This window comes from Xyrauchen texanus, chromosome 31, assembly GCF_025860055.1.
Source record: "Xyrauchen texanus isolate HMW12.3.18 chromosome 31, RBS_HiC_50CHRs, whole genome shotgun sequence".
In the NCBI taxonomy this organism is placed as follows: domain Eukaryota; kingdom Metazoa; phylum Chordata; class Actinopteri; order Cypriniformes; family Catostomidae; genus Xyrauchen; species Xyrauchen texanus.
In genome coordinates this window covers 34,860,561-34,880,557 of record NC_068306.1, presented here as the reverse complement: position 1 = coordinate 34,880,557, position 19,997 = coordinate 34,860,561, and the positions used below count along the sequence as shown (strand labels likewise).

The 19,997-nt window shown below is 35.9% G+C and overlaps 1 protein-coding gene across 2 annotated transcripts; it reads left to right on the top strand.

Annotated features, from left to right (window-relative positions):
- Positions 1-103: 103 nt before the first annotated feature.
- On the top strand, positions 104-18,410 carry LOC127624779 (cysteine protease ATG4A-like). Of its 2 annotated transcripts, XM_052099655.1 has the most exons (13): positions 104-168; positions 804-914; positions 1,470-1,541; positions 8,113-8,211; positions 9,976-10,077; positions 10,688-10,760; positions 11,504-11,583; positions 11,685-11,902; positions 13,937-14,015; positions 16,763-16,908; positions 17,156-17,212; positions 17,360-17,471; positions 17,652-18,410. In XM_052099655.1, exons 1-13 carry the CDS (start codon positions 159-161, stop codon positions 17,714-17,716), a joined length of 1,224 nt encoding a protein of 407 aa, XP_051955615.1. In that variant the 5' UTR covers positions 104-158; the 3' UTR covers positions 17,717-18,410. The 2 variants fall into 2 exon arrangements, with proteins under 2 accessions (XP_051955615.1, XP_051955616.1); XM_052099656.1 differs by lacking the exons at positions 104-168; positions 804-914; positions 1,470-1,541 and adding an exon at positions 2,258-2,337.
- Positions 18,411-19,997: the final 1,587 nt, after the last annotated feature.

Below are 19,997 nucleotides of genomic sequence, written 5' to 3'. Positions count from 1 at the left end.
TTTGATGACGTCAGAAGTCCACGTCTCTTCGCTAGAACTGGTAAATGTAGTTTTTATGGCGCTCTGATATAGGTTTGCGACTAAGAGAGAACTGCAATTGCCACAATGCACCGCGCTGTGTTTGTATCGCTGACTTTTAATGCCGATGACAGCCCAGGATGGAGGCAGGTAGGAAATATATTGATAAAAAATACTAAATTCGTCATTGATTTGTCGATTTATTAGGCAGACTACATTCAGGTGATATTTGAAGTTAGAAACCCGTCGCAGCGACACGATGAAGTGAAATGTTACTTGGATATCTCTCATGGAGAATTTCGCAACTGAGTTTCAAGTTTTCTCATTGTTCTTCTGTGGCCTGTGTGTCTCTTACTTTCAGTTCTTATCAGTATAGTTCAGTAGTCCACCCAATAGAGTTGTCTATACTATTGTTTTGTTTCTGATAAACACAGCTATTACTCTGTGAACAGATCTAGTTTTTCAAAAGTACCATGGTAATAATACCATGTTTCTAGGTATGTGCCATGGTAATACCATGTATTTTAAAGTGCCACGTAAATACCATAGTACATTAATATGCAATCATCCAGCACCATTACATCAAAGTAGCATGGTATTACCATCTGAAACCAGAACTGTACCATAGTTCAGCAACAGTACTTCTCTGTAAGTGATGTAGATTACACATCTAACAGTCTACTTATTTCTGATGATGGTGATTTATAAGGATTTTAGGGTCATAAAAACTGCAAGAAATGACTGATGATAGCATTGCTACACTAACGTGTATCCTCTTATTTCAGTTCTAGCCACGTATGAGAATCAAATCAATGTGTTCTCTGAGTTTTTAGAGGACTTACCAGATACAGATGAGCCAGTATGGATCTTGGGAGCATGTTACAATGTTAAAACAAGTAAGACAGATAAGCCAGATTTCCCTAATGCAATGTTGTCATTTAAAGTTAGTTAACTGTATAGAACATGCTCTTTTAATCCAGTTACTCACACCAGTCACATTTGTGGATCTAAAAAGAGTTAATGTCTGTTTTTTGTTGTTTTTTTGTTTTGTTTTTTTGCATTAAAAGTATTATTACATGAATTGAAACAAAGTAAAATTATTTATTTATAATTGGTAAATCATACTCCACAACTGCCTTTTTAGTAAAAAAAAAAAAAATATATATATATATATATATATATATGTATATATATATATATATATATTCTGTTGAGTCTTACTGAGCAACTGACCTTTTTTGTGTGATCAAGAATGAAGCACATACTTTCATTTACCTTTGTATTATTATTATTATTTTTTTTATTTTATTTTTTAAAGACATGCAGTTTGTTTAAATTAAAATACATGTGATCTTTTAGCTGGGACAAATGTGTGATTCAATAGATTAAGATATTAAACCTGTGCTCAAATGTTCCACCTTAATTCTTTTTCAATGTTTCTCCTATCCCAGATAAATCGGAGCTGCTCGCAGATGTGCGATCACGACTGTGGTTCACATATAGGAAAAAGTTTTCTCCCATAGGTAAGTGTTTTGCCCCATTGTTGAGAATGCAGTCTGAAACACAACATAACAAGTCCTTGATCATAAGCTGTTGATTAGAGGATCCTCAGGAAACTAAATTAAAACTAAATGACACCAATATAAATAAAAATAAATATTTATTTTTAATAGACAGTTCACTTAATGAAAGTTTTGTCATCATTTACTCACCCTCATGTGCCAAACCTATATGCAGTCACTTTCCATCCTCTGTTAAACAAAAGATGTTAAGCAGAATGTTAGTTTCAGTTGCCATTCACTTTAATTGCACCTTTTTCCATACCATGAAAGTGAATTGTTACGTTAGACTAATGTTCTGCTTAATACCTTCTTTTGTGTTCTTACTGAACACAAGTACGTGAATGCAGACATTTCTACCTATGGAAGCTCGATTTTGTGCGTTGTGTTTCAAAATGTGTCTGACAGCAATTTATGATACAATACAAGGATGCATTCCATTCTCAGTGTTGCCACAAGGGGCGCTATATCAGACATTAGTATGAATGAACAGTTCGCTTCTATAGTGAGTTTTCTCTTTCTACTGTTATGGTGGAGCAGTTTGAAGAGAATATTGCTGAGCAGCTCATTTGTAATTATAGCAATTAACCTGAATAATAACACATATCTTTTAATGGAACAGATGTTTGAATGTAACTCTATTGCCCCCTTGAGGACTCAGGTTGTTTTGTTTTTTCCAACACAGCAAAACAAGAACGCATGTTGAGTGTGTTCAACTTTTGGTCAAGTGCTCGCATCTGCATACAGATTCTTGCATGAGGTATGTGTCTGGCCAGAGTCATATTGGTTTAAAACAAAATGAGGGTGAGTAAATAATGACAGAATTATCTTTTTAACATAATTAAAAAAAACTGAAAAATAAACAAAATGACTCAAAAAATAACTTATAACTTATGGAAATATACTGTGTGTATGTATACATGTGTGTATATATATATATATATATAAACTCAGCAAAAAAAGAAATGTCCTTTTTTCAGGACACTGTATTTGAAAGATAATTTGGTAAAAATTCAAATAACTTTACAGATCTTTATAGATCTTAATGAACATTCACCTGTGAAATGGTCATTAAGACACTAACAGCTTACAGACGGTAGGCAATTAAGGTCAGTTATAAAAATGAGGACACTAAAGACACCTTTCTACTGACTCTGAAAAACACCAAAAGAAAGATACTCAGGGTCCCTGCTCATATTTGTGAACGCGCCTTAGGCATGCTGCATGGAGGCATGAGGACTGCAGATGTGGCCTGGGCAATAAATTGCAATATCTGTACTGTGAGACACCTAAGACAGCGCTACAGGGAGACAGGAAGGACAGCTGATCGTCCTTGCATTGGCAGACCACAACATCTGCACAGGATCGTTACATCTGAATATTACAACTGCGGGACAAGTACAGGATGGCAACGACAAATGCCCGAGTTACACCAGGAATGCACAATCCCTCCATTAGTGTTCAGACTGTCAGCAATAGGCTGAAAGAGGCTTGACTGAGGGCTTGTAGGTCTGTTGTAAGGCAGGTCCTTACCATTGGTGAACATCCTGTCGCTCTTGTTGGTCTGGCCAGAGATTTATCAGACATCACAAACATTCCATGTCATAGATATTTATGGAATATACATGTATGTTTGACAGATTTTGATAACTGAATGGATTATTTTGCATTGCATGTGATGGTTCACACGATGAAAGGATGTTTAGAAGTTGTGAAGAGTATGACAATTTCACTGAGAATCAACTCAGTTGATCAGCAAGCCATGTGCATTTAGTTATTGTGCAAATTGTAGACAATTGTACTTACTCTTTATACTCACCAACTTACTCTTTTGCACATGTTAAAAAACACATGCATTTGGCTTCAATGAATTAGAAATTAAAATCTGGTGTGAACAAGAAACTAATTGTTCAGAGATTTGAACTAGCTATTTTGAAGAAAATTAAAATAATAATAATTCTCATTCAAGAATTGAGCCAAAGCGATTACGAAAATCTGTAAATAAAGATGTTGTATGAACTGTAAATTAATGACTAATGTCTTTTGAAGTCCATCCTGGATTAACTGCAGAAGTTCACACTGACGCATTGTCCTTAGTTAGTTGGCTGATGAAGACTTTTGTTGGCAATTAAATGATGTCTATGTATTCCATTATATGAGTGTAGTCCATCAATAGACAAAGGTGTTGCCGGCAAAGATCAGTGTGGTGCATCGCAGTTCAACCAGCAGGTAATTTCGATGAGGTTCGGTGGGGTCCATCCTAAATCCAAGGTTCAGGCAATGGCATATGAAGTACCTGATGTATTACTGTTGGTGTTGGCATCAGTTCATCCACTGAAGTCCATCGTAAAAGCCTGAAGGGAAGTCTGGCTAGCACCGGCTGTAGTTTGTCATCATCACTCAGCAACACGTAGTAGTGGAGTCTAACACCAAGCAGGAACGGAGCTTGATGTGACTGGCTTTAGTAACCTAGGGATATGAATCCCAAGGTTGAGACAGGGAAACAAATAGAATAATATTAGCATAGATGCCATTCAAATTATTGCAGATTTATAGATTATGAGAAATGTTTCTGTGAAATATTTCTGGTTCCGGAAGTCCTAACTAAAGGAGCCTGATTGTGAGTTGAAGGATAAATTAGGTGTATGTCTGGTTAAATAGATGAATCTTTAGTCTAGACTTAAACTGAGTGAGTGTGTCTGCATCCTGAACAGTGTTAGGGAGACTATTCCATAGTTTAGGAGCCAAATATAAAAAGGATCTACCTCCTTTTGTGGATTTTGATATTATAGGAACTATTAACAGGCCATCATTTTGTGATCATAATGAACGTGATGGAATATAGCGGTAGAAGGTCACTTAAGTACTGTGGAGATGGACCTTTCAAAGCTTTGTATGTAGTAAACATCATTTTTTATGTTAAATTAATATGAAATTTAACAGGTAGCAATGTAACCTTGATAAAATGGGGCTTATATGATCATAATTCTTGGTTCTAGTCAGCACTATGGCAGCTGCATTTTGAACCAAGTGAAGTTTATTTATTGAACTTGCAGTACATCCTCCCAATTATGCATTACAATTATCTAGACTTGAGGTCATGAACGTATGAATTAGTTATTTCAGCATCAGCAACAGAGAGCATTTCTGAGGTGGAAGAATTCTATTCTACAAACATTGGAAATTTGATTTTCAAAGAACAGATGGGTATAAAATATAACACCTAAGTTCTTCACTGCAGAAGACATAACAGTACTTCTATAGAGAGTCAAATTGTATTTTAGCAGCTTATGTTAGAGGTTTTTTGTCCAATAAATAGTACATCTGGTTTTTTAGAATTGAGTAAAAGGACATTTCTGGCCATCCTGTCTTTGATTTCATCGGCATAACAGTGGAAACTTATTCCAAGATTCCTGATAATATCTCCCAGGGGAAGCATATACAAGGAGAAAATCAGATGCCCTACAGCTGATCCCTGTGGCACTCCATGCTTTTGTTTGATTTGACAATTCTTCATTTACACATACAAAGTAGTAGCGGTCTGATAAATAGGACCTAAACCATGCTAATGCAAGTCCAGTAATGCCAACATAATTCTCCAGGCTATTTAAGAGAATGTCATGATCTATGGTGTTGAAGGCAGCACTAAGATCTAAAAGCACTAGAAGAGAAATTCAGCTGCATTTAGATAATAAGAGCAAGTCATTTGTAAATCTGATAAGTGCAGTCTCTGTACTGTGATGGGGCCTAAATCCTGACTGAAATTGTTCATACATACAATTTCCCTGTAGAAATGAACATAGTTGGGTGGAAACTACCTTTTTTAGTATCTTCGACATAAGCGGGGTATTTGAAATCATTCTATAATTAGCCAGTTTTCCAGGATCAAGCTGTAGCTTATTAATAAGTGGTTTGATAACTTACATTTAAAGTTTCTTGGGACATGTCTTAAAGATAGCGAGGAGTTAATAATATTAAGAAGAGGTTTTGTGATTACAGGGAGTACCTCTTTTAAGAGGTTGTTGAGAGATGTTGTGGCTTTTGATTTTTTTTTTTTTGTTTTTTGAAATTTTGTTAGCTCTTCATGACCTATGACAGCGAAGGATTGAATTATGAGACACTGTTTTCTGAGGTGCTATGACAGTTGATTGCATAATTCCAATTGTATTGCTGATGATTTCTATTTTATAAGTAAAGAAATTCATGAAGTTATTACTATTGTACTGCGATGGAATATCTGGTTCAGTCGAGGCTTTATTCCTAACCGATTTAGCTACAGCACTGAATAAACACCTAGGATTGTTGTGGTTATTTTCAATCAGCTTTTAGTGCCTGTCTGTATCTACAGACACTATCCTTCCATGCACCGCAAAATACCTATGATTTTGTATTCTTCCACTTGCGCTCCATTTTCCGAGCTGCTCTCTTGTACCATGGTCCAGGGCTTTTTTCTTTCATTTTCTTTAATTGTACCAAAGTACTAGAGAAGATTAAATGTATATTTTCTGTTCTTCTAGACTTTTTGACTTACTGAGTATGTGAGACAATTCTGGAAGATAATTAGTGAAGCTGTCTTTAGTGGTCAAAAGAATAGTACCTGAATGATAGCATGCTGTAGATTGAGTAACATTAGCTGATCGCAGCATACAAGGGAAGGGGTAATGATCTGAGATGTCATCGCTCTGCAGCAGAATTTCTATAGTATCAACTTAAAATCCATATGACAGAATTAAATATAGCATATGATTATGGTGATGCGTTGGTCCTGTCACATTCTGTCTGACTCCAAGAAAGTTTAGAATTTCGTTAAATGCTAATCCCAATGTGTCATTTTCATTATATGTTTGAATGTTGAAATCACCAACATTTAAATCTCAATCTACAGTAACTATTAGATCTGATAGAAAATTTGAAAATTCACCAAGGAAATAAGAATAAGGCCCAGGCGATCCATATCCTGTAGCAAGGGCAAAAGATGACAGAGATGCTTTTCATTACAGTATATCTGACGTCACATTAAGCATTATTATTTCAAAAGACTTAAACTTATATCCTGTCCTCTGAGTATCACCAAACATTTCACTGTAAATTGTAACTCCTCATTGACCCTTCAGACGATGCTCATGTTTATAGCAGTAACCTGGGGGAGTACATTTATTTAAACTAATATATTCATCCGGTTTAACCAGGTTTCAGTCAAGCAGAGTGCATCCAAATTGTGATCTGTAATAATTTAATAAAAAATTAGTGCTTTGGTTGAATCAGATCTAATGTTTAGTAGCCCTACCTTTTATATGATGTTTATCTTCAATTTATTAGATTTTTTTCAAGTTTGACCTTAATCAAAAATTTTCTAAATTATTTAGTAAGGGGTTTGTGTTTGTGAGAGGAGAGCGGCACCTTTCTGGAGGAATGGCGTCTGTCTCTCTTTAGCAGGTCAGGTCTACCCCAAAAACTCTTCCAATTGTCTATGAATCCTATGTTATTCGCCAAAAAACACTCCAGCCATTTAGTGACACAATCTACTATAAACCTCGTTATCATGATGAGCAGGGAGTGGACAAGAGCATATTACAGTGTCTGACATAGTTTTTCAAGTTCACACACATTATCTTTAGTGATCTCCAGCTGGACATTGTTAGTGCCGACATGAATAACAATTTTAGAAAATCTACATTTAGCATTATCCAGCACTTGTAAATATCTGATGTCAGATGCCCGAGCCCCCGAAATGCATTTAACAATAGAATTTGGAGTCCCTATTCCCATGTTCCTTACAATAGAATCACCTATTACTAGGGCTCTGTCAACATGATTCTCAGTGGGTGCATCACTGAGTGGGGAGAATCGATTGGCAACATGAACAGGAAAGTTGTGTCGCTTTGCTAAACGAGTATGCCGCCGAGATGTCACCCAAACACCCTGCTGCAGGGGCTCTACTGCTGGAACCAAAGTGTGTGTGTTGTTCACTGTACTACCCGCATCCGAAATAGTATCTACCGGCTTCTCTTTCTCACTGACCTCCACTAGCATTCAGATGCGTGCCTCTAGCTCATTAACCTTCTCTGTCAGCCTGAATAATTTCTTACATTTATCATATTTAAATCCCTTACCGCTGACGTAAGAAGCTATAGTAAACATGTGGCATGCAATGCAGGAAGAAATAACATGAGCGGACACCATGACTTACTGCAATTGTTTGTTGTTGTTATGGATGTTTTTGAGCGGCAAATTTTATTTAATAATAATAATAATATTTTAGGAGTTACTTTTTGTTCTTTTATTTTTTAAAACACAGTATATTTTAAAATGTTAAACATTTACAACATGCCTTTAGAAAACATACAAATTATATTAGATAGTGATAGCACTAGATAGCCTTAAGAAATTTAACAGCATTAAACTTTTTAATTTAATTTAACTTTGGCAGCCCTAAAATAGTAAAAAATAAAAACACTGAAAAACTAAAAACTAAATTGCAATTCAAAACTGTACTAACCTGTGTCAATGACATTTGTTTGTGTGTGGTGTGCAGGAGGAACAGGTCCGTCATCAGATGCAGGCTGGGGCTGTATGCTACGCTGTGGACAGATGATTCTCGCACAGGCTTTAATATGCCGGCACCTAGGACAAGGTAGGAAAACATATTCCAAGGATGTGGAGACATCTTATAGATAAATGGAGTGTTCGAAATAATGTACCACCATACAATTTTAGCAGTGTGTGGAATATTTATCCTTTATATATTTACAGTGTAACAATTTTCTGTATACGTTATGGTTATGTTATGGAAAAACAGAATGACCTTTACTTCCAAAATGTGCAGTAAACAACAGTACACACTGCCCTGAGTGCCATGCTGTTGGGGCAAGTTGTCGAAATGAAAATTCTCTCATCATTTACTCAGCCTCATCTCATCCCAGATGTGTATGATTTTCTTTCTTCTGCAGAACACAAATTAAGATTTTCAGAAGAACATTTCAGCTCTGTAGGTCCATACAATGCAAGTGAATGGTGACCAGAATGCTGAAGCTCCAAAAAGAACATAAATACAGCATAAAAGCAACCCTTACAATCAATGTCTTCTGAAGTGATCCAGTCGATTTTGGATGAGAACAGAAAATGTAACTCCTTTTTCACTTGAAAACAGTCTTCTTGGCGATCACGATTTCAAGCTCGATTGCATGTCCTACAGTGCAATCTAGCGCTCTGCACATGCGTCAAACACTATAAAGTTTAATCAGGCTTGAAATCATGGTCCGTGCCTAGAGACTAGAGAAAAGGCAACCTGGTCTTATAGTGAAAATGTGACTCTATATAAATTTTTGCTAAACTTGTTATACGTGTCTCAGGTGCAATTCCCTGCAGTTTCCAGGTGAAATGAACATTGGAGGCACTTTTACAACTGTGTTTTTTATTCCCTTTCACTTTAATGGCTGATTATAACTTTATAAACACTTATTTTTCTCTTTATAACTCAGACCCTGCTGTGCTATGATATCGAAACACTTTTACTTGAAATAATCATAATTTGAAAAACTATACATTTGAACACTTGCATTACAGATCCACCAACTATATAACACACTTATTCCAATGTAACTGGCTTGCGTGGTAGCTCACCGAATAGAGCGTTGGACTTTGGACTTGGAGGAGCGCGATTCATTGAATCAAGAACCAGTCAAGAATGCAAGCTGAAACTTGACACAACAGTGTCATAGAACTGACACGAAATAATGTGGCTGGTTCAGAAAATTGTATTTTCATTTCACTTCCGCATTTTAAAACACTTATTTGTTAGGTTTAGTTGTTGGTTGGATAAGGATGTTTGTTAATGTAATGTCTCATTTATATTTTAAAATACTATTAGTTCAGTTTAGGCTACAGTTTATTAACCCTAACAATTTAATCATTAAAACATCCATCTAAAATTAACCATAGAATCTACTGAATATGACACCAATTTACTCGCTTTTGCCCCAGCTGGACATTTCAATGGAAACCTGCAGCTAAAGTGTTATACAGCATGTACATTTTGAATTGGAAATATGTTGTCATGGTTATGTAGATTTCATGAGATCAGGCTGGAAAAAGGAGTTACATTTTGGTCTGTTCTCACCCAAAATGATTAAATTACTTCAGAAGACATGGACTAAACCACTGTCATATGGATTACTTTTATGCTGCCTTTGTGTTTTCTGGAGCTTCAAAGTTCTGGTGACCATTCACTTGCTTGTATGGACTTGCAGAGCTGAAATATTCTTCTAAAATCTTAATTTGTGTTCAGCAGAAGAAAGTCATACACATCTGGGATGGCATGAGGGTGAGTAAATGATGAGAAAGTTTATTTTTGGGTGAACTATCCCTGTAAAGCGCTGTACTACACTGTATATTGTAGACTGGCGGTGGGATCCAGAGAAAGCTCAGCCCAAAGAGTATCACCGTATCTTGAACTGCTTTCTTGACAAGAAGGACAGCTGCTACTCTATCCACCAGATGGGTAAGAAGAAATACACAGATTTTTGTAAACCTAGAAATAAACAAAATTAAAACAAAAGATATGTTTGTGAGATGAAATGTATTTAAAATAAGTAAGATTCTATTTCTAGGTTACTAATAAAATAGGCAAATTTGTGACATTAAACATGTTTACTCCTTTGTACAGTCACTCAGAATTCCTTGCTTCCATCGAATATCACAATTTGGAGCATTTTTAAATCATGCTGGATAACTTGAATCATCAGGTTTAGTCCATGCTATGCTAGCTCCAGTGCATGCTGCCATTAAAGCAAAAGGGAGACACTTTTTTTAATTCAATTTTTCACTCAAATTGTTCTGCTTAAAATATATTTTTTTATTGATGCGTGTGCTTGCCTGCTTGTGTGCGTGTGTGTGTGTGTGTGTGTGTGTGTGTGTGTGTGTGTGTATAAAGCTCCCAGTCTCTTTCTTTTCATATTATAGCACAGAATACTGCCATTCAAGATTATTAGCCCAACTTTTCTCCTTTGCAAATGATTGGTTTATAAACATTATTTCAGAGAAAACACACATGCCATTTTCAAGCACAGACTCTCTTTATATGATGTGAATTGTGTGCTCTGTTTGTGTAGCTCAGATGGGAGTCGGAGAGGGCAAGTCTGTTGGAGAATGGTATGGCCCAAACACAGTGGCACAAGTTCTCAAGTGAGTATCATTCTTTGCTAATGTCTTAATACCTGACATCTTAAAAAAATATGTCATTTTTTGAAGTGCCCACGATGCACAATCATCAATTGTCCTTGTTGTAAATGTATACATCACCCAAAAATGTTCTTTCATGTTTTGCTAAATTATTTTTAAGTTGCTTGTAGTAAGTATTGCTGTAGTTTCCTGCTGAAATGAACACTAGAGGTGCTAAAATAACAATGACTTTTATTCCCTGTCACACAAATCAAAAGTAAAATGGCAGATTATCAGTTTATAAACACTGTTCGTGCATAACTTATCTTGTAAGGTGTTAGAGTTTAACCTGTGCATTACATCAACTACATCTACAAGCTTGTTCAAGTGTGATCAATTTGTGCGGTAGCTCAACTGCTAGTGTCCTGAAAAGCACGCAAGTCAACACATGAGCAAAATGTGTCATAGAAGCACCACAAAAAGACATGGTTGCTTCAGCTATTGTATTTTCATCTAACATTTGCTTTTCATAACACAGTGGGTTAGGTTTAGGGTAGGGAGGTTGGTTATTCTTGTTTAAAACTCAAAAGAGCATTACATTTGCATTAACATTTAACTCGCTTTTAGCGCACACTGTGGACAATTCACCTCAAAACTGCTGCAATACGTGTAATGAACCACGTTATATCATTTACAAAAGTGTTGCCACAGTTACGTTATTTTCATGAGATCAGGCTGGTTAATACTCCATGTCCCTTTGCTTACAGGAAACTTGCCCTGTTTGATGATTGGAATTCTTTGGCTGTATATGTGTCAATGGACAACACGGTTGTAATTGAGGACATCAGTAAGTATTTTTCTCTGATTAGAGTAACCCTTAGCAATACTAATTGTCAACATTAATTAATTCTTTCTCCTTTATTTCCTCACCTACTTCCCCTCTACCAGAGAAGCAGTGTCAGCAGCCAGGCCAGAGGGTCAAGCCCAGGGCTGGTCCCTGTGGCTGGGGGGAGGTGTCTGTGTCGGACCAGAGCTGTTCAGAGGCTCAGGAAAGGGACCCTAACCCTCCTTCTCTAGGGCCCCTGGACTGGAGGCCCCTGTTGCTGGTCATTCCACTCCGGATGGGCATCAACAGCATCAACCCAGTCTACATTCAGGCCCTTAAAGTATGACTCTTATCTGTTTCTGTTGTTCAGTCATAGAGTGAGTTATGTTGTCTGGATGGGGAAAAAGGATGTGGTGTTAAACTTCATTACTTTAAAGGTGAATTTAAAACAAAATTAAGATCAGGGACTAGAAATGGTTCATGGAATGAAAACAGATATGTTTTTCAGAACGTAGAAGAAATCTGGAACATAGTCCCTTTCAATTGTTCTGTAGTGAAATTATTATTATTATCATCATTTATTTTCTCCCCAATTTGGAATGCCAAATAGCCAATACGCTCTAGATCCTCGTGGTGGCGTAGTTAAATAATATATAAATAAATAATTATGGATACATTTTCAGTAGTTTTCTAAGCATTCCCTGAATTATTCTTAGATATCACATAATTAAAATAAATGTTTTATATATTATACATATATATATATAATTGATTATTTAGGCTTTACTTGGTGATAATGTTTAATTTCAGATCACTAATAACAGCTAAAGAGCCAAGAGCAATGAGTGTGTTCTCTCTTCTGTTTCACACCAGTGTTGGTTATTTAAGCAGTATAAAGTTGATTCAGGACTTTATTAGCTCCAGAAGAACATGTACTGGAAAATAATTATTTGTCCTGGAAAATATTATAGTATAATAAAACTGTTTGATTGTGTCACTGACAAGGTTTTTGTTACATGTATTAATGTTGTGCAAATTTTGTTTCAACACTGCTGTAGTAATAATTACTAAACCACTTGAGCTATAAAGTTTAGACAACAATGAATGTCGGATATATATGTTTTTAAAATTAATTCACACCTGTGGTGGTAGCGTGGTGATGCGGCCTTTACGCCTTGGTATTTAAATACATTTTCAGTAATTAAATGATTAGAGTCTGCTTATACTGTCTAAATAAACAGTAAAACACTGCAATTTAATTAAAGAAATATAGAAAATGCAACTGCTCTTCCTCTGAAAAGTTCAGGTTTAATGCAATTAAATAATACTATAATAATTAAAGTAATATCGCACATCTGGAATGTTCTGTTGTGCAGCACTTCATTTGATAAAATTATCTTCAGTGTTGATTCGGATTTTGCTGTGAGGATTTTGTAAAAAAAGCACTTCATTTGATAAAAATAATACAACACCAATCCCAAAAACGTTGGGACAGTTTGAAAAATGCTAATAAAAACAAAAAGGAGTGATTAGTAAATTATCAGATGTTTCTGATAATCTGCATCCACAGATGTTAAGACTTTACTATGTAAAGCAGAAGCCGTACATCAACACTGTCCAGAAGCGCTGCCGACTTCTCTGGACTCGGTCTCAACTTAGATGGAAAGTAGAACAGCGGAACCTTGTTTTTTGGTTCAATGAGTCCACATTTCAAATGTTTTTTGAAAAACAAAGTCGTCGTATCTACGTTTTGCAGTGTGTTGCAATCATCTGATTTGAAATGACTGTACATAAAAAAACATCCTATTATGTTTAGCTATAGTGCTTTCAATATATCAAGGGGTCACTCCTTTTTGTTTTTATTAGCATTTTTCATACTGTCCCAAGTTTGAAGGAATTGAAAATAATTATATTTTCATTTGATACAATTTTTAACAAATTTATTTGATTAGACACCATTTTGATGATGAAATTTAATTAAACTGTTGAATGCCAAATTTGGAAAAAAAATGACATTCCAATAACCACAATTTTAATGTCCTCTTGTGTGTTTTTGCTTAAATATTGTAACATTAAACGTGGGCCACGTAAAATGTCCTAGAAAAATATTCGCAAATTGTGACTTGAAAAGTGTGGGAACCCAGTCATTCGTTTTGCAATTCTGTTTGGTGCTGGTAACACAAAAACTACACACTTCAGCTTTAATAGTTATAATGGAGGTAGAATAAACACTTTTGTTGAAGCTGTTATGTTCTTTAACAATGTTAACATCATATTTCTTGTGCTGTTTTTTCTATCATTGTATAAAGTATTATTCACTCTTACACGGTTATTCATTTATTTAATTTACACGTTTCATATCTTCTTTTTCCAGGAGTGTTTTAAGATGCCTCAGTCATGTGGTGTTTTAGGAGGAAAGCCCAACCTGGCCTATTATTTTATTGGATTCATAGGTGAGTTCTTAAGCCCAACTCAAGCGGTAAGATTTAGTTTATTCAAGTTTTTGGAATCAGAAAATATTTATTGTGTGACATCATTTAGAACAAAATCTGGCCAAAATGAAGGTGTTTTTCAGTTCTTTTAGTGGTTCATAACAGCGAATTTTGGGTCGCAGTGCTGCAGTGTGACTGTTGTTATGACAACCATCTTATGAAGAACCAATAGAAACTCTGCTTGTGTGAATGACATTTAGTTAAAAATCATCATACAAACTTGTCTATATTATATGCAACATAAGGATCATGCCATTTAGCGTTCTCTTGAGTTCGCTCTGAGGAATGACCTGTTTATTTTCTAAATTAGCAATTTTAGCATGATAAACCATTTCAAATTTGTGTTGTAATAAGATTGTCAGAACGTGACTCAATTGATCGCACATCGCACTGACACGTCTGACATAAAAGACCGTAGGTGTCTCCGCATCTGACCTGGCTTCTATTATTATATCTCACTGGGGTCATAGTCAAGTCGTAATTTTTTTTTTGCGCTTTTTACAACAAACATAGTTTCAAAGCAGCTTTACATAAAATGATGGTGTAATGTCTTAATTGAGCAGTTAAATGAAAAATACGATTGAAAATCATGCTTTAACTAAAAAATAATGTTTAGGTCCCCAGTCAGCAAGCCAAAGGCAATTGTGGCAAAAACACACAAAACTCCACAAGACGTTACTTAAGTGAATGCTCCGAGTTCAATGCAAGTTAAGGTCAATCGACAGCATTTGTGGCATAATATTGATTTCCACAAAAATTCATGTAAACTCATCCCTCCTTTTCTTTAAAAAAGGAAAAATCGAGGTTACAGTGAGGCACTTACAAAGGAAGTCTATTAAAACTCTGTATTATTTGAGCTGTAATTTTGTTAAATTGGTAATTTTTACAGTCATTTTTGGGTTTTAGGGTATGTAGTAGTAGTTTGAAGTAGTTAGGTTAGTAAGTGATTTTATCACACTAAAATCATATTAACACACATATTGTTTACGTCATATGTCTATACCATTGTAAGTGCCTCACTGTATCCCAGATGTTTTCTTTTTTTTTTTTTTTTTTAAAGAAAAGGATGGATGAGTCAAAATAAATTTTTGCAGTAATCAATATTATGCCACAAACGTTGATTGAGCTGAACTTATATTGAACTTGGAAAATTCATTTAATGGAGAAAAAAGAACAGAGTGAAATGTATGTCATTATTCACTGAAAATCACCATTTACTTTCATTGTATGGAAATGAGCAGCTTGGAATAAACAAAGTAAAATATATGAGAGTGAGTAATAAATACAGAAATGTAGTTTTTGTGTGAAATATTCCTTTAATCATCAAGAGTCTTTCTTTGGTTGGTTGTTTTTGAAATGCATTGTTGTGCTGTGACACGGGGGCCACTATTTAAGAGCGCTAAGCGCAGTGCTATGCCATAAGTCATAAGTGTATGACATGCCCATGAAATTTTGGTATTTTCGTGCATGCATGTGCTAAGTCTAGGTCCAAGTAGGTTTGGCGAAATTGTGTCAATGGGCTGGGTCAAGTGCAATTTAATTATAAGGATCTCTTTCGGTTATTGTAGCGCCTGCGTCCTATTATCTTGTCCATTCCCTTTCAAGCATCAGCGAAACAAAGACAACACATCCATTAGGGGTTTGTAGTGTAAATGGACTGTATGCAATGAATTAGAAGAATCTAAATAGGGATTTACATTTTTTTTGTGTGCATTAACTGTGCCCTTGTTGAATCTCAGGCATATGCTCCTTTATATGCATGGAAAATGTGTTGCAGCATTTGGATGTAGGCTCCGATACATTATAGAGAATGTTAGTATTATTAATCATATTGATCAAGTGACACACAAATCAGGTTAGGCTCTGGAATTTTGCACGCATTTCACTTCTACTGGGCAATTTTGTTTTAAAAATGAAATTCATTTATTTACAACACACAAACACACAAATAAAACAAAAATATTTCTAAATTAAAATTACACTTTAAACAAAACAAAAATATAATCAAAATGAAGTAGTCAAAAAATCGTGTTTAATGACCCTCTCTAACTTCTTTCCTTTTGCAAGGACATTAAAATCGCTCTACAACAACAGGTGGAAAATGACTAACATAAATTAGATCATAAATACAATTGTAAATATAAACATAATATTAATAATAATAATAAAAAAATAAACCATGACCTATAGATAGTTTAACATAAATCTCATAATTGTTTGTTTCATAAAACAGCTACATCTGTGATTGTGAGGGACAGAATTTGATACTCCATGATATTTACAGAGTTTGAACTTTATTACCATTTGCTGGTGGAGTCTCCAAACTGCAAATGTAGGAATTTAATTTCAACTTTTCACTGAAAACAGACATGGCTCTCAAACGTCTTATCGCAACGACCTATTTCTCAGGAAAATAGCAAATTGCACTATGTGCCACTTCAGTAACATACAATACACCCACAGTTTGCACACATACACCCACAGATAACGCAAACACTCCCACCCATGCCCACTTGCACTTTGCGTTGACATGACAATTGCACTTTGAATTAGCGCTCTCATGAAAATTGGATAAGTTGTTGCACATGGTCGTTGCGCTTAGCGCTGTGCTTGGCATGCTCACATACTGTAAATAGAGCCAATTGACTCATTGTAACGTATGCTTTTCTGAATGCATGGCTGTTTTTTACTGTGTTTTTCTCGATCAGATGATGAGTTGATCTATCTGGACCCTCACACCACTCAGCAGGCATTGGAGTCTGACTCAGGCATTGCAGTGGATGATGCAAGTTATCACTGTCACAGAACTCCTCACCGCATGAAAATCACAAACCTGGACCCTTCTGTCGCACTGGTGAGAGCTCAAACCATGTCAATGCGTTTAGAAGATGTGTGTGTGTGTGTGTGTGTGTTTCCCCTAAATTTACTATAAATATATATTTATACTGTAGAGAGAAAGAGAGAGAGAGAGAGAGATCATATCTCAACTGATAAATGAGAGCATTAGTAAAAATGTTAAGCAAAAGGTGTTGAAATGTGTCTAGTTTAGGTTTCATTGTGATGAAATGGAAATCACAGTGCCCATCAACGTGTGTTTGTAGGGTTTTTTCTGTAAGGGTGAGGAGGACTTTGACAGCTGGTGTGATCTGATTCAGCAGGTATGACTGTCACACGTATTTCTGTCAGTTGTCCACACACAACCTATCAAGAACATGTTCAGGCCATATTTGACCCTCAACAATCACAATATTATAATGAAACCTATGGAAGAAAGTGAAATCATGTTATTGGTCTGTGATTTATAGGAGCTCCTAAAGAAAAGAAACTTGCGGATGTTCGAGCTGGTAGAGAAACATCCCTCTCACTGGCCTCCATTTGTTCCCCCCACCAAACCAGAGGTGCAGACCACTGGAGCAGGTACTGCTGATTAACATACTATTGAAGCACTATAGTACTGTGCATTATCATTTTGTTTACGTATTATACTCTTATAACATTTTTCTCATTGAATATCTTGCTACACTTGGAGGTACAGCATATTTTGGAAGTAAAATGGGTTGCAAATGTCATTTCATGTTTCATGCACTTACCCTCTAGAATTCATAGAGTCCCCAGACAAGCTGTTTGAGTCAGAGGAGGAGTTTGAGATCCTAAACGTGTGATCTCAGTCAACCAACGAGAGCCCAGGATGAGGAGGCAATCCTCATCACGAGCAATCCTCTGCTCCACACTGCACAAGTGTCTCGGATCAACACCAAGCACAAAATGGTTACAATGAGCAAAAATAAGCAAACGATAGCAACACCACAACGCATAAAACAACAGCCAGGCCAATACAAGACTGTCTCTACAGTAGAAATTAGCTTGGTCTGGGCTTTTAACTGTAACAGGAATAAACCAAGCCAAGGGTCGCAGTAGCAACTTTATGTGATGTTTCGCCTCAGTCAGAGGTAATTTAAGAGACTTGTGTTTTTAGTTTTTAAAAGAACAGAGGACTGTCGAGTTGCATGAACTATATCGTACTAAGCAGTGAAGATCTGCACTAGGGCGATTTCTTCACAGCCTCAACACTCTCTACCTCCTGATCACAGGAGACAGTGAATATGCAGACATCTTTTATTCAGTGTTATTCAAGGAAAAAACAACAACCTTATTGGTTCAAAAAGTGCCTCTCTCTTTGACATATTTATGTTTCTGACTGGTGAGTGTGATGTTTCGTTTCCTTTTTTACCGTGGAATAATTATTACACCCACCTCTGCACACATGTAAATATTGCTTCAAATGAAGATATTTAAATATGTTTAGCAAGATTTGATTAGTCCTGTCATCTTTTTAAAACAATAAACTGTAAAGCAACCTGAGTATCCTGTGTTCATTTCATTATTTGTGATTATTATTCCTTTTATATCTTTGTATATCTGTAAAAGAAGACAAATTTGAACAGGATTCTTCTTTTGTGATGCAAATAATATAAAACTTTTAATATTAGTTAAGATTTATTTAAACTGATTTCTTTCAGAGTAAAATCATAATGTTGTTCAGAGAGAATTAATGTAATTTAAATATAATAATACAAATACATTTTATATGTATGTTCTTTTAAATAATACATATATTTATGTAAATATTTTTAATGTATAATATATATATATATATATATATATATATATATATATATATATATATATATATATATATATATATACAAATTTAAATATAATTAAAAAAATTTTTTTACATGTATGTATTTAGATTTTTAAGTTAATATGTAGGTAATGTAAATGTTGTCCAAACAAAGGTCTTCTAAGCGAGAATCATATACTGTATTAGTATAATTTTTTTATTTTTAACGAGAATAATAATATATACATTATATTTAGTAGTAGTAATATATATATATATATACACACAGCATAATGTATATACAATATATATATCATTTAGTTGTCAGTTTTTTCAAAAGTCTCTCAAACAAGAATAGTGTAAATATAGAGTAATATAATATATATATTAGGCAGGTATGTCACTTACGAGGTCAACTGTAATTTTTACCGCGCCTAGAATGACTTAGTAGGCCAAACCTTGAGTGACAATCCTTGCCACAGTAATTGCAAATGAATGCGGTACCAGCTCCAGAGGTATTCGCTGCTTTTTCTTTGCGTCACTCCATCTTGGTCTGCCAGACGGAGTGTCTTTTCTCTTCACCTCTCCTGAGACCTATTTTCACAGCCTGCTGCCAGCTGAGTCTGTCACCGGCAGGTTGCTCCCAGTCACCCGGGTTGATTTTGCAGCTCTTCATGTCCCATTTGCAGACATCTTTGAAGCGCAGGACTGGGCGACCAGTGGCTCGTGTGCCAGCTCGCCGTACAAGACATCCTTGGGTATTCTGCCATCCTGCATGCGACGCATTTGTCCAAGCCATCTCAGGCGCCTTTGACTGAGTAGAGAGTACATGCTAGGAATGTTGACCATGTTGAGGACTGAGGTGTTGGTAATGCAATATTGTCATATGATACCGAGGATGCGCCTGAGACAGTGGAGGTGGAATGTGTTTAGTCCATGTTCTTGATGGGCGTATGTTGCCCAAGACTCAGACCCATAGAGGAGGGTGCAAAGGACACAGGCACGGTACCCCTGAACTAATGTGTTGAGCGTTAGGGATTTGTTCTCCCATACTCATTTGGTCTGCCTGAACATCGCTGTAGATGCCTTCCCAATGCGCTTGTCAATCTCTGTGACAAGGGACAAATGATAGTGGAACCCAAGAGGGTGAAGTCCTGAACGGCTTCCAGGGTGTAGCTGCCAATGTTTATGGAAGACATCCTGGCCCATGACATTGGTCTTTTTCAGACTGATTGTCAGGCCGAAGTTGTTGCAGGCATTCGATGAGTGTCTGCAGGCCATGTTCTGTGTGAGCTGTTAGCGCGACATCATCAGCGAAT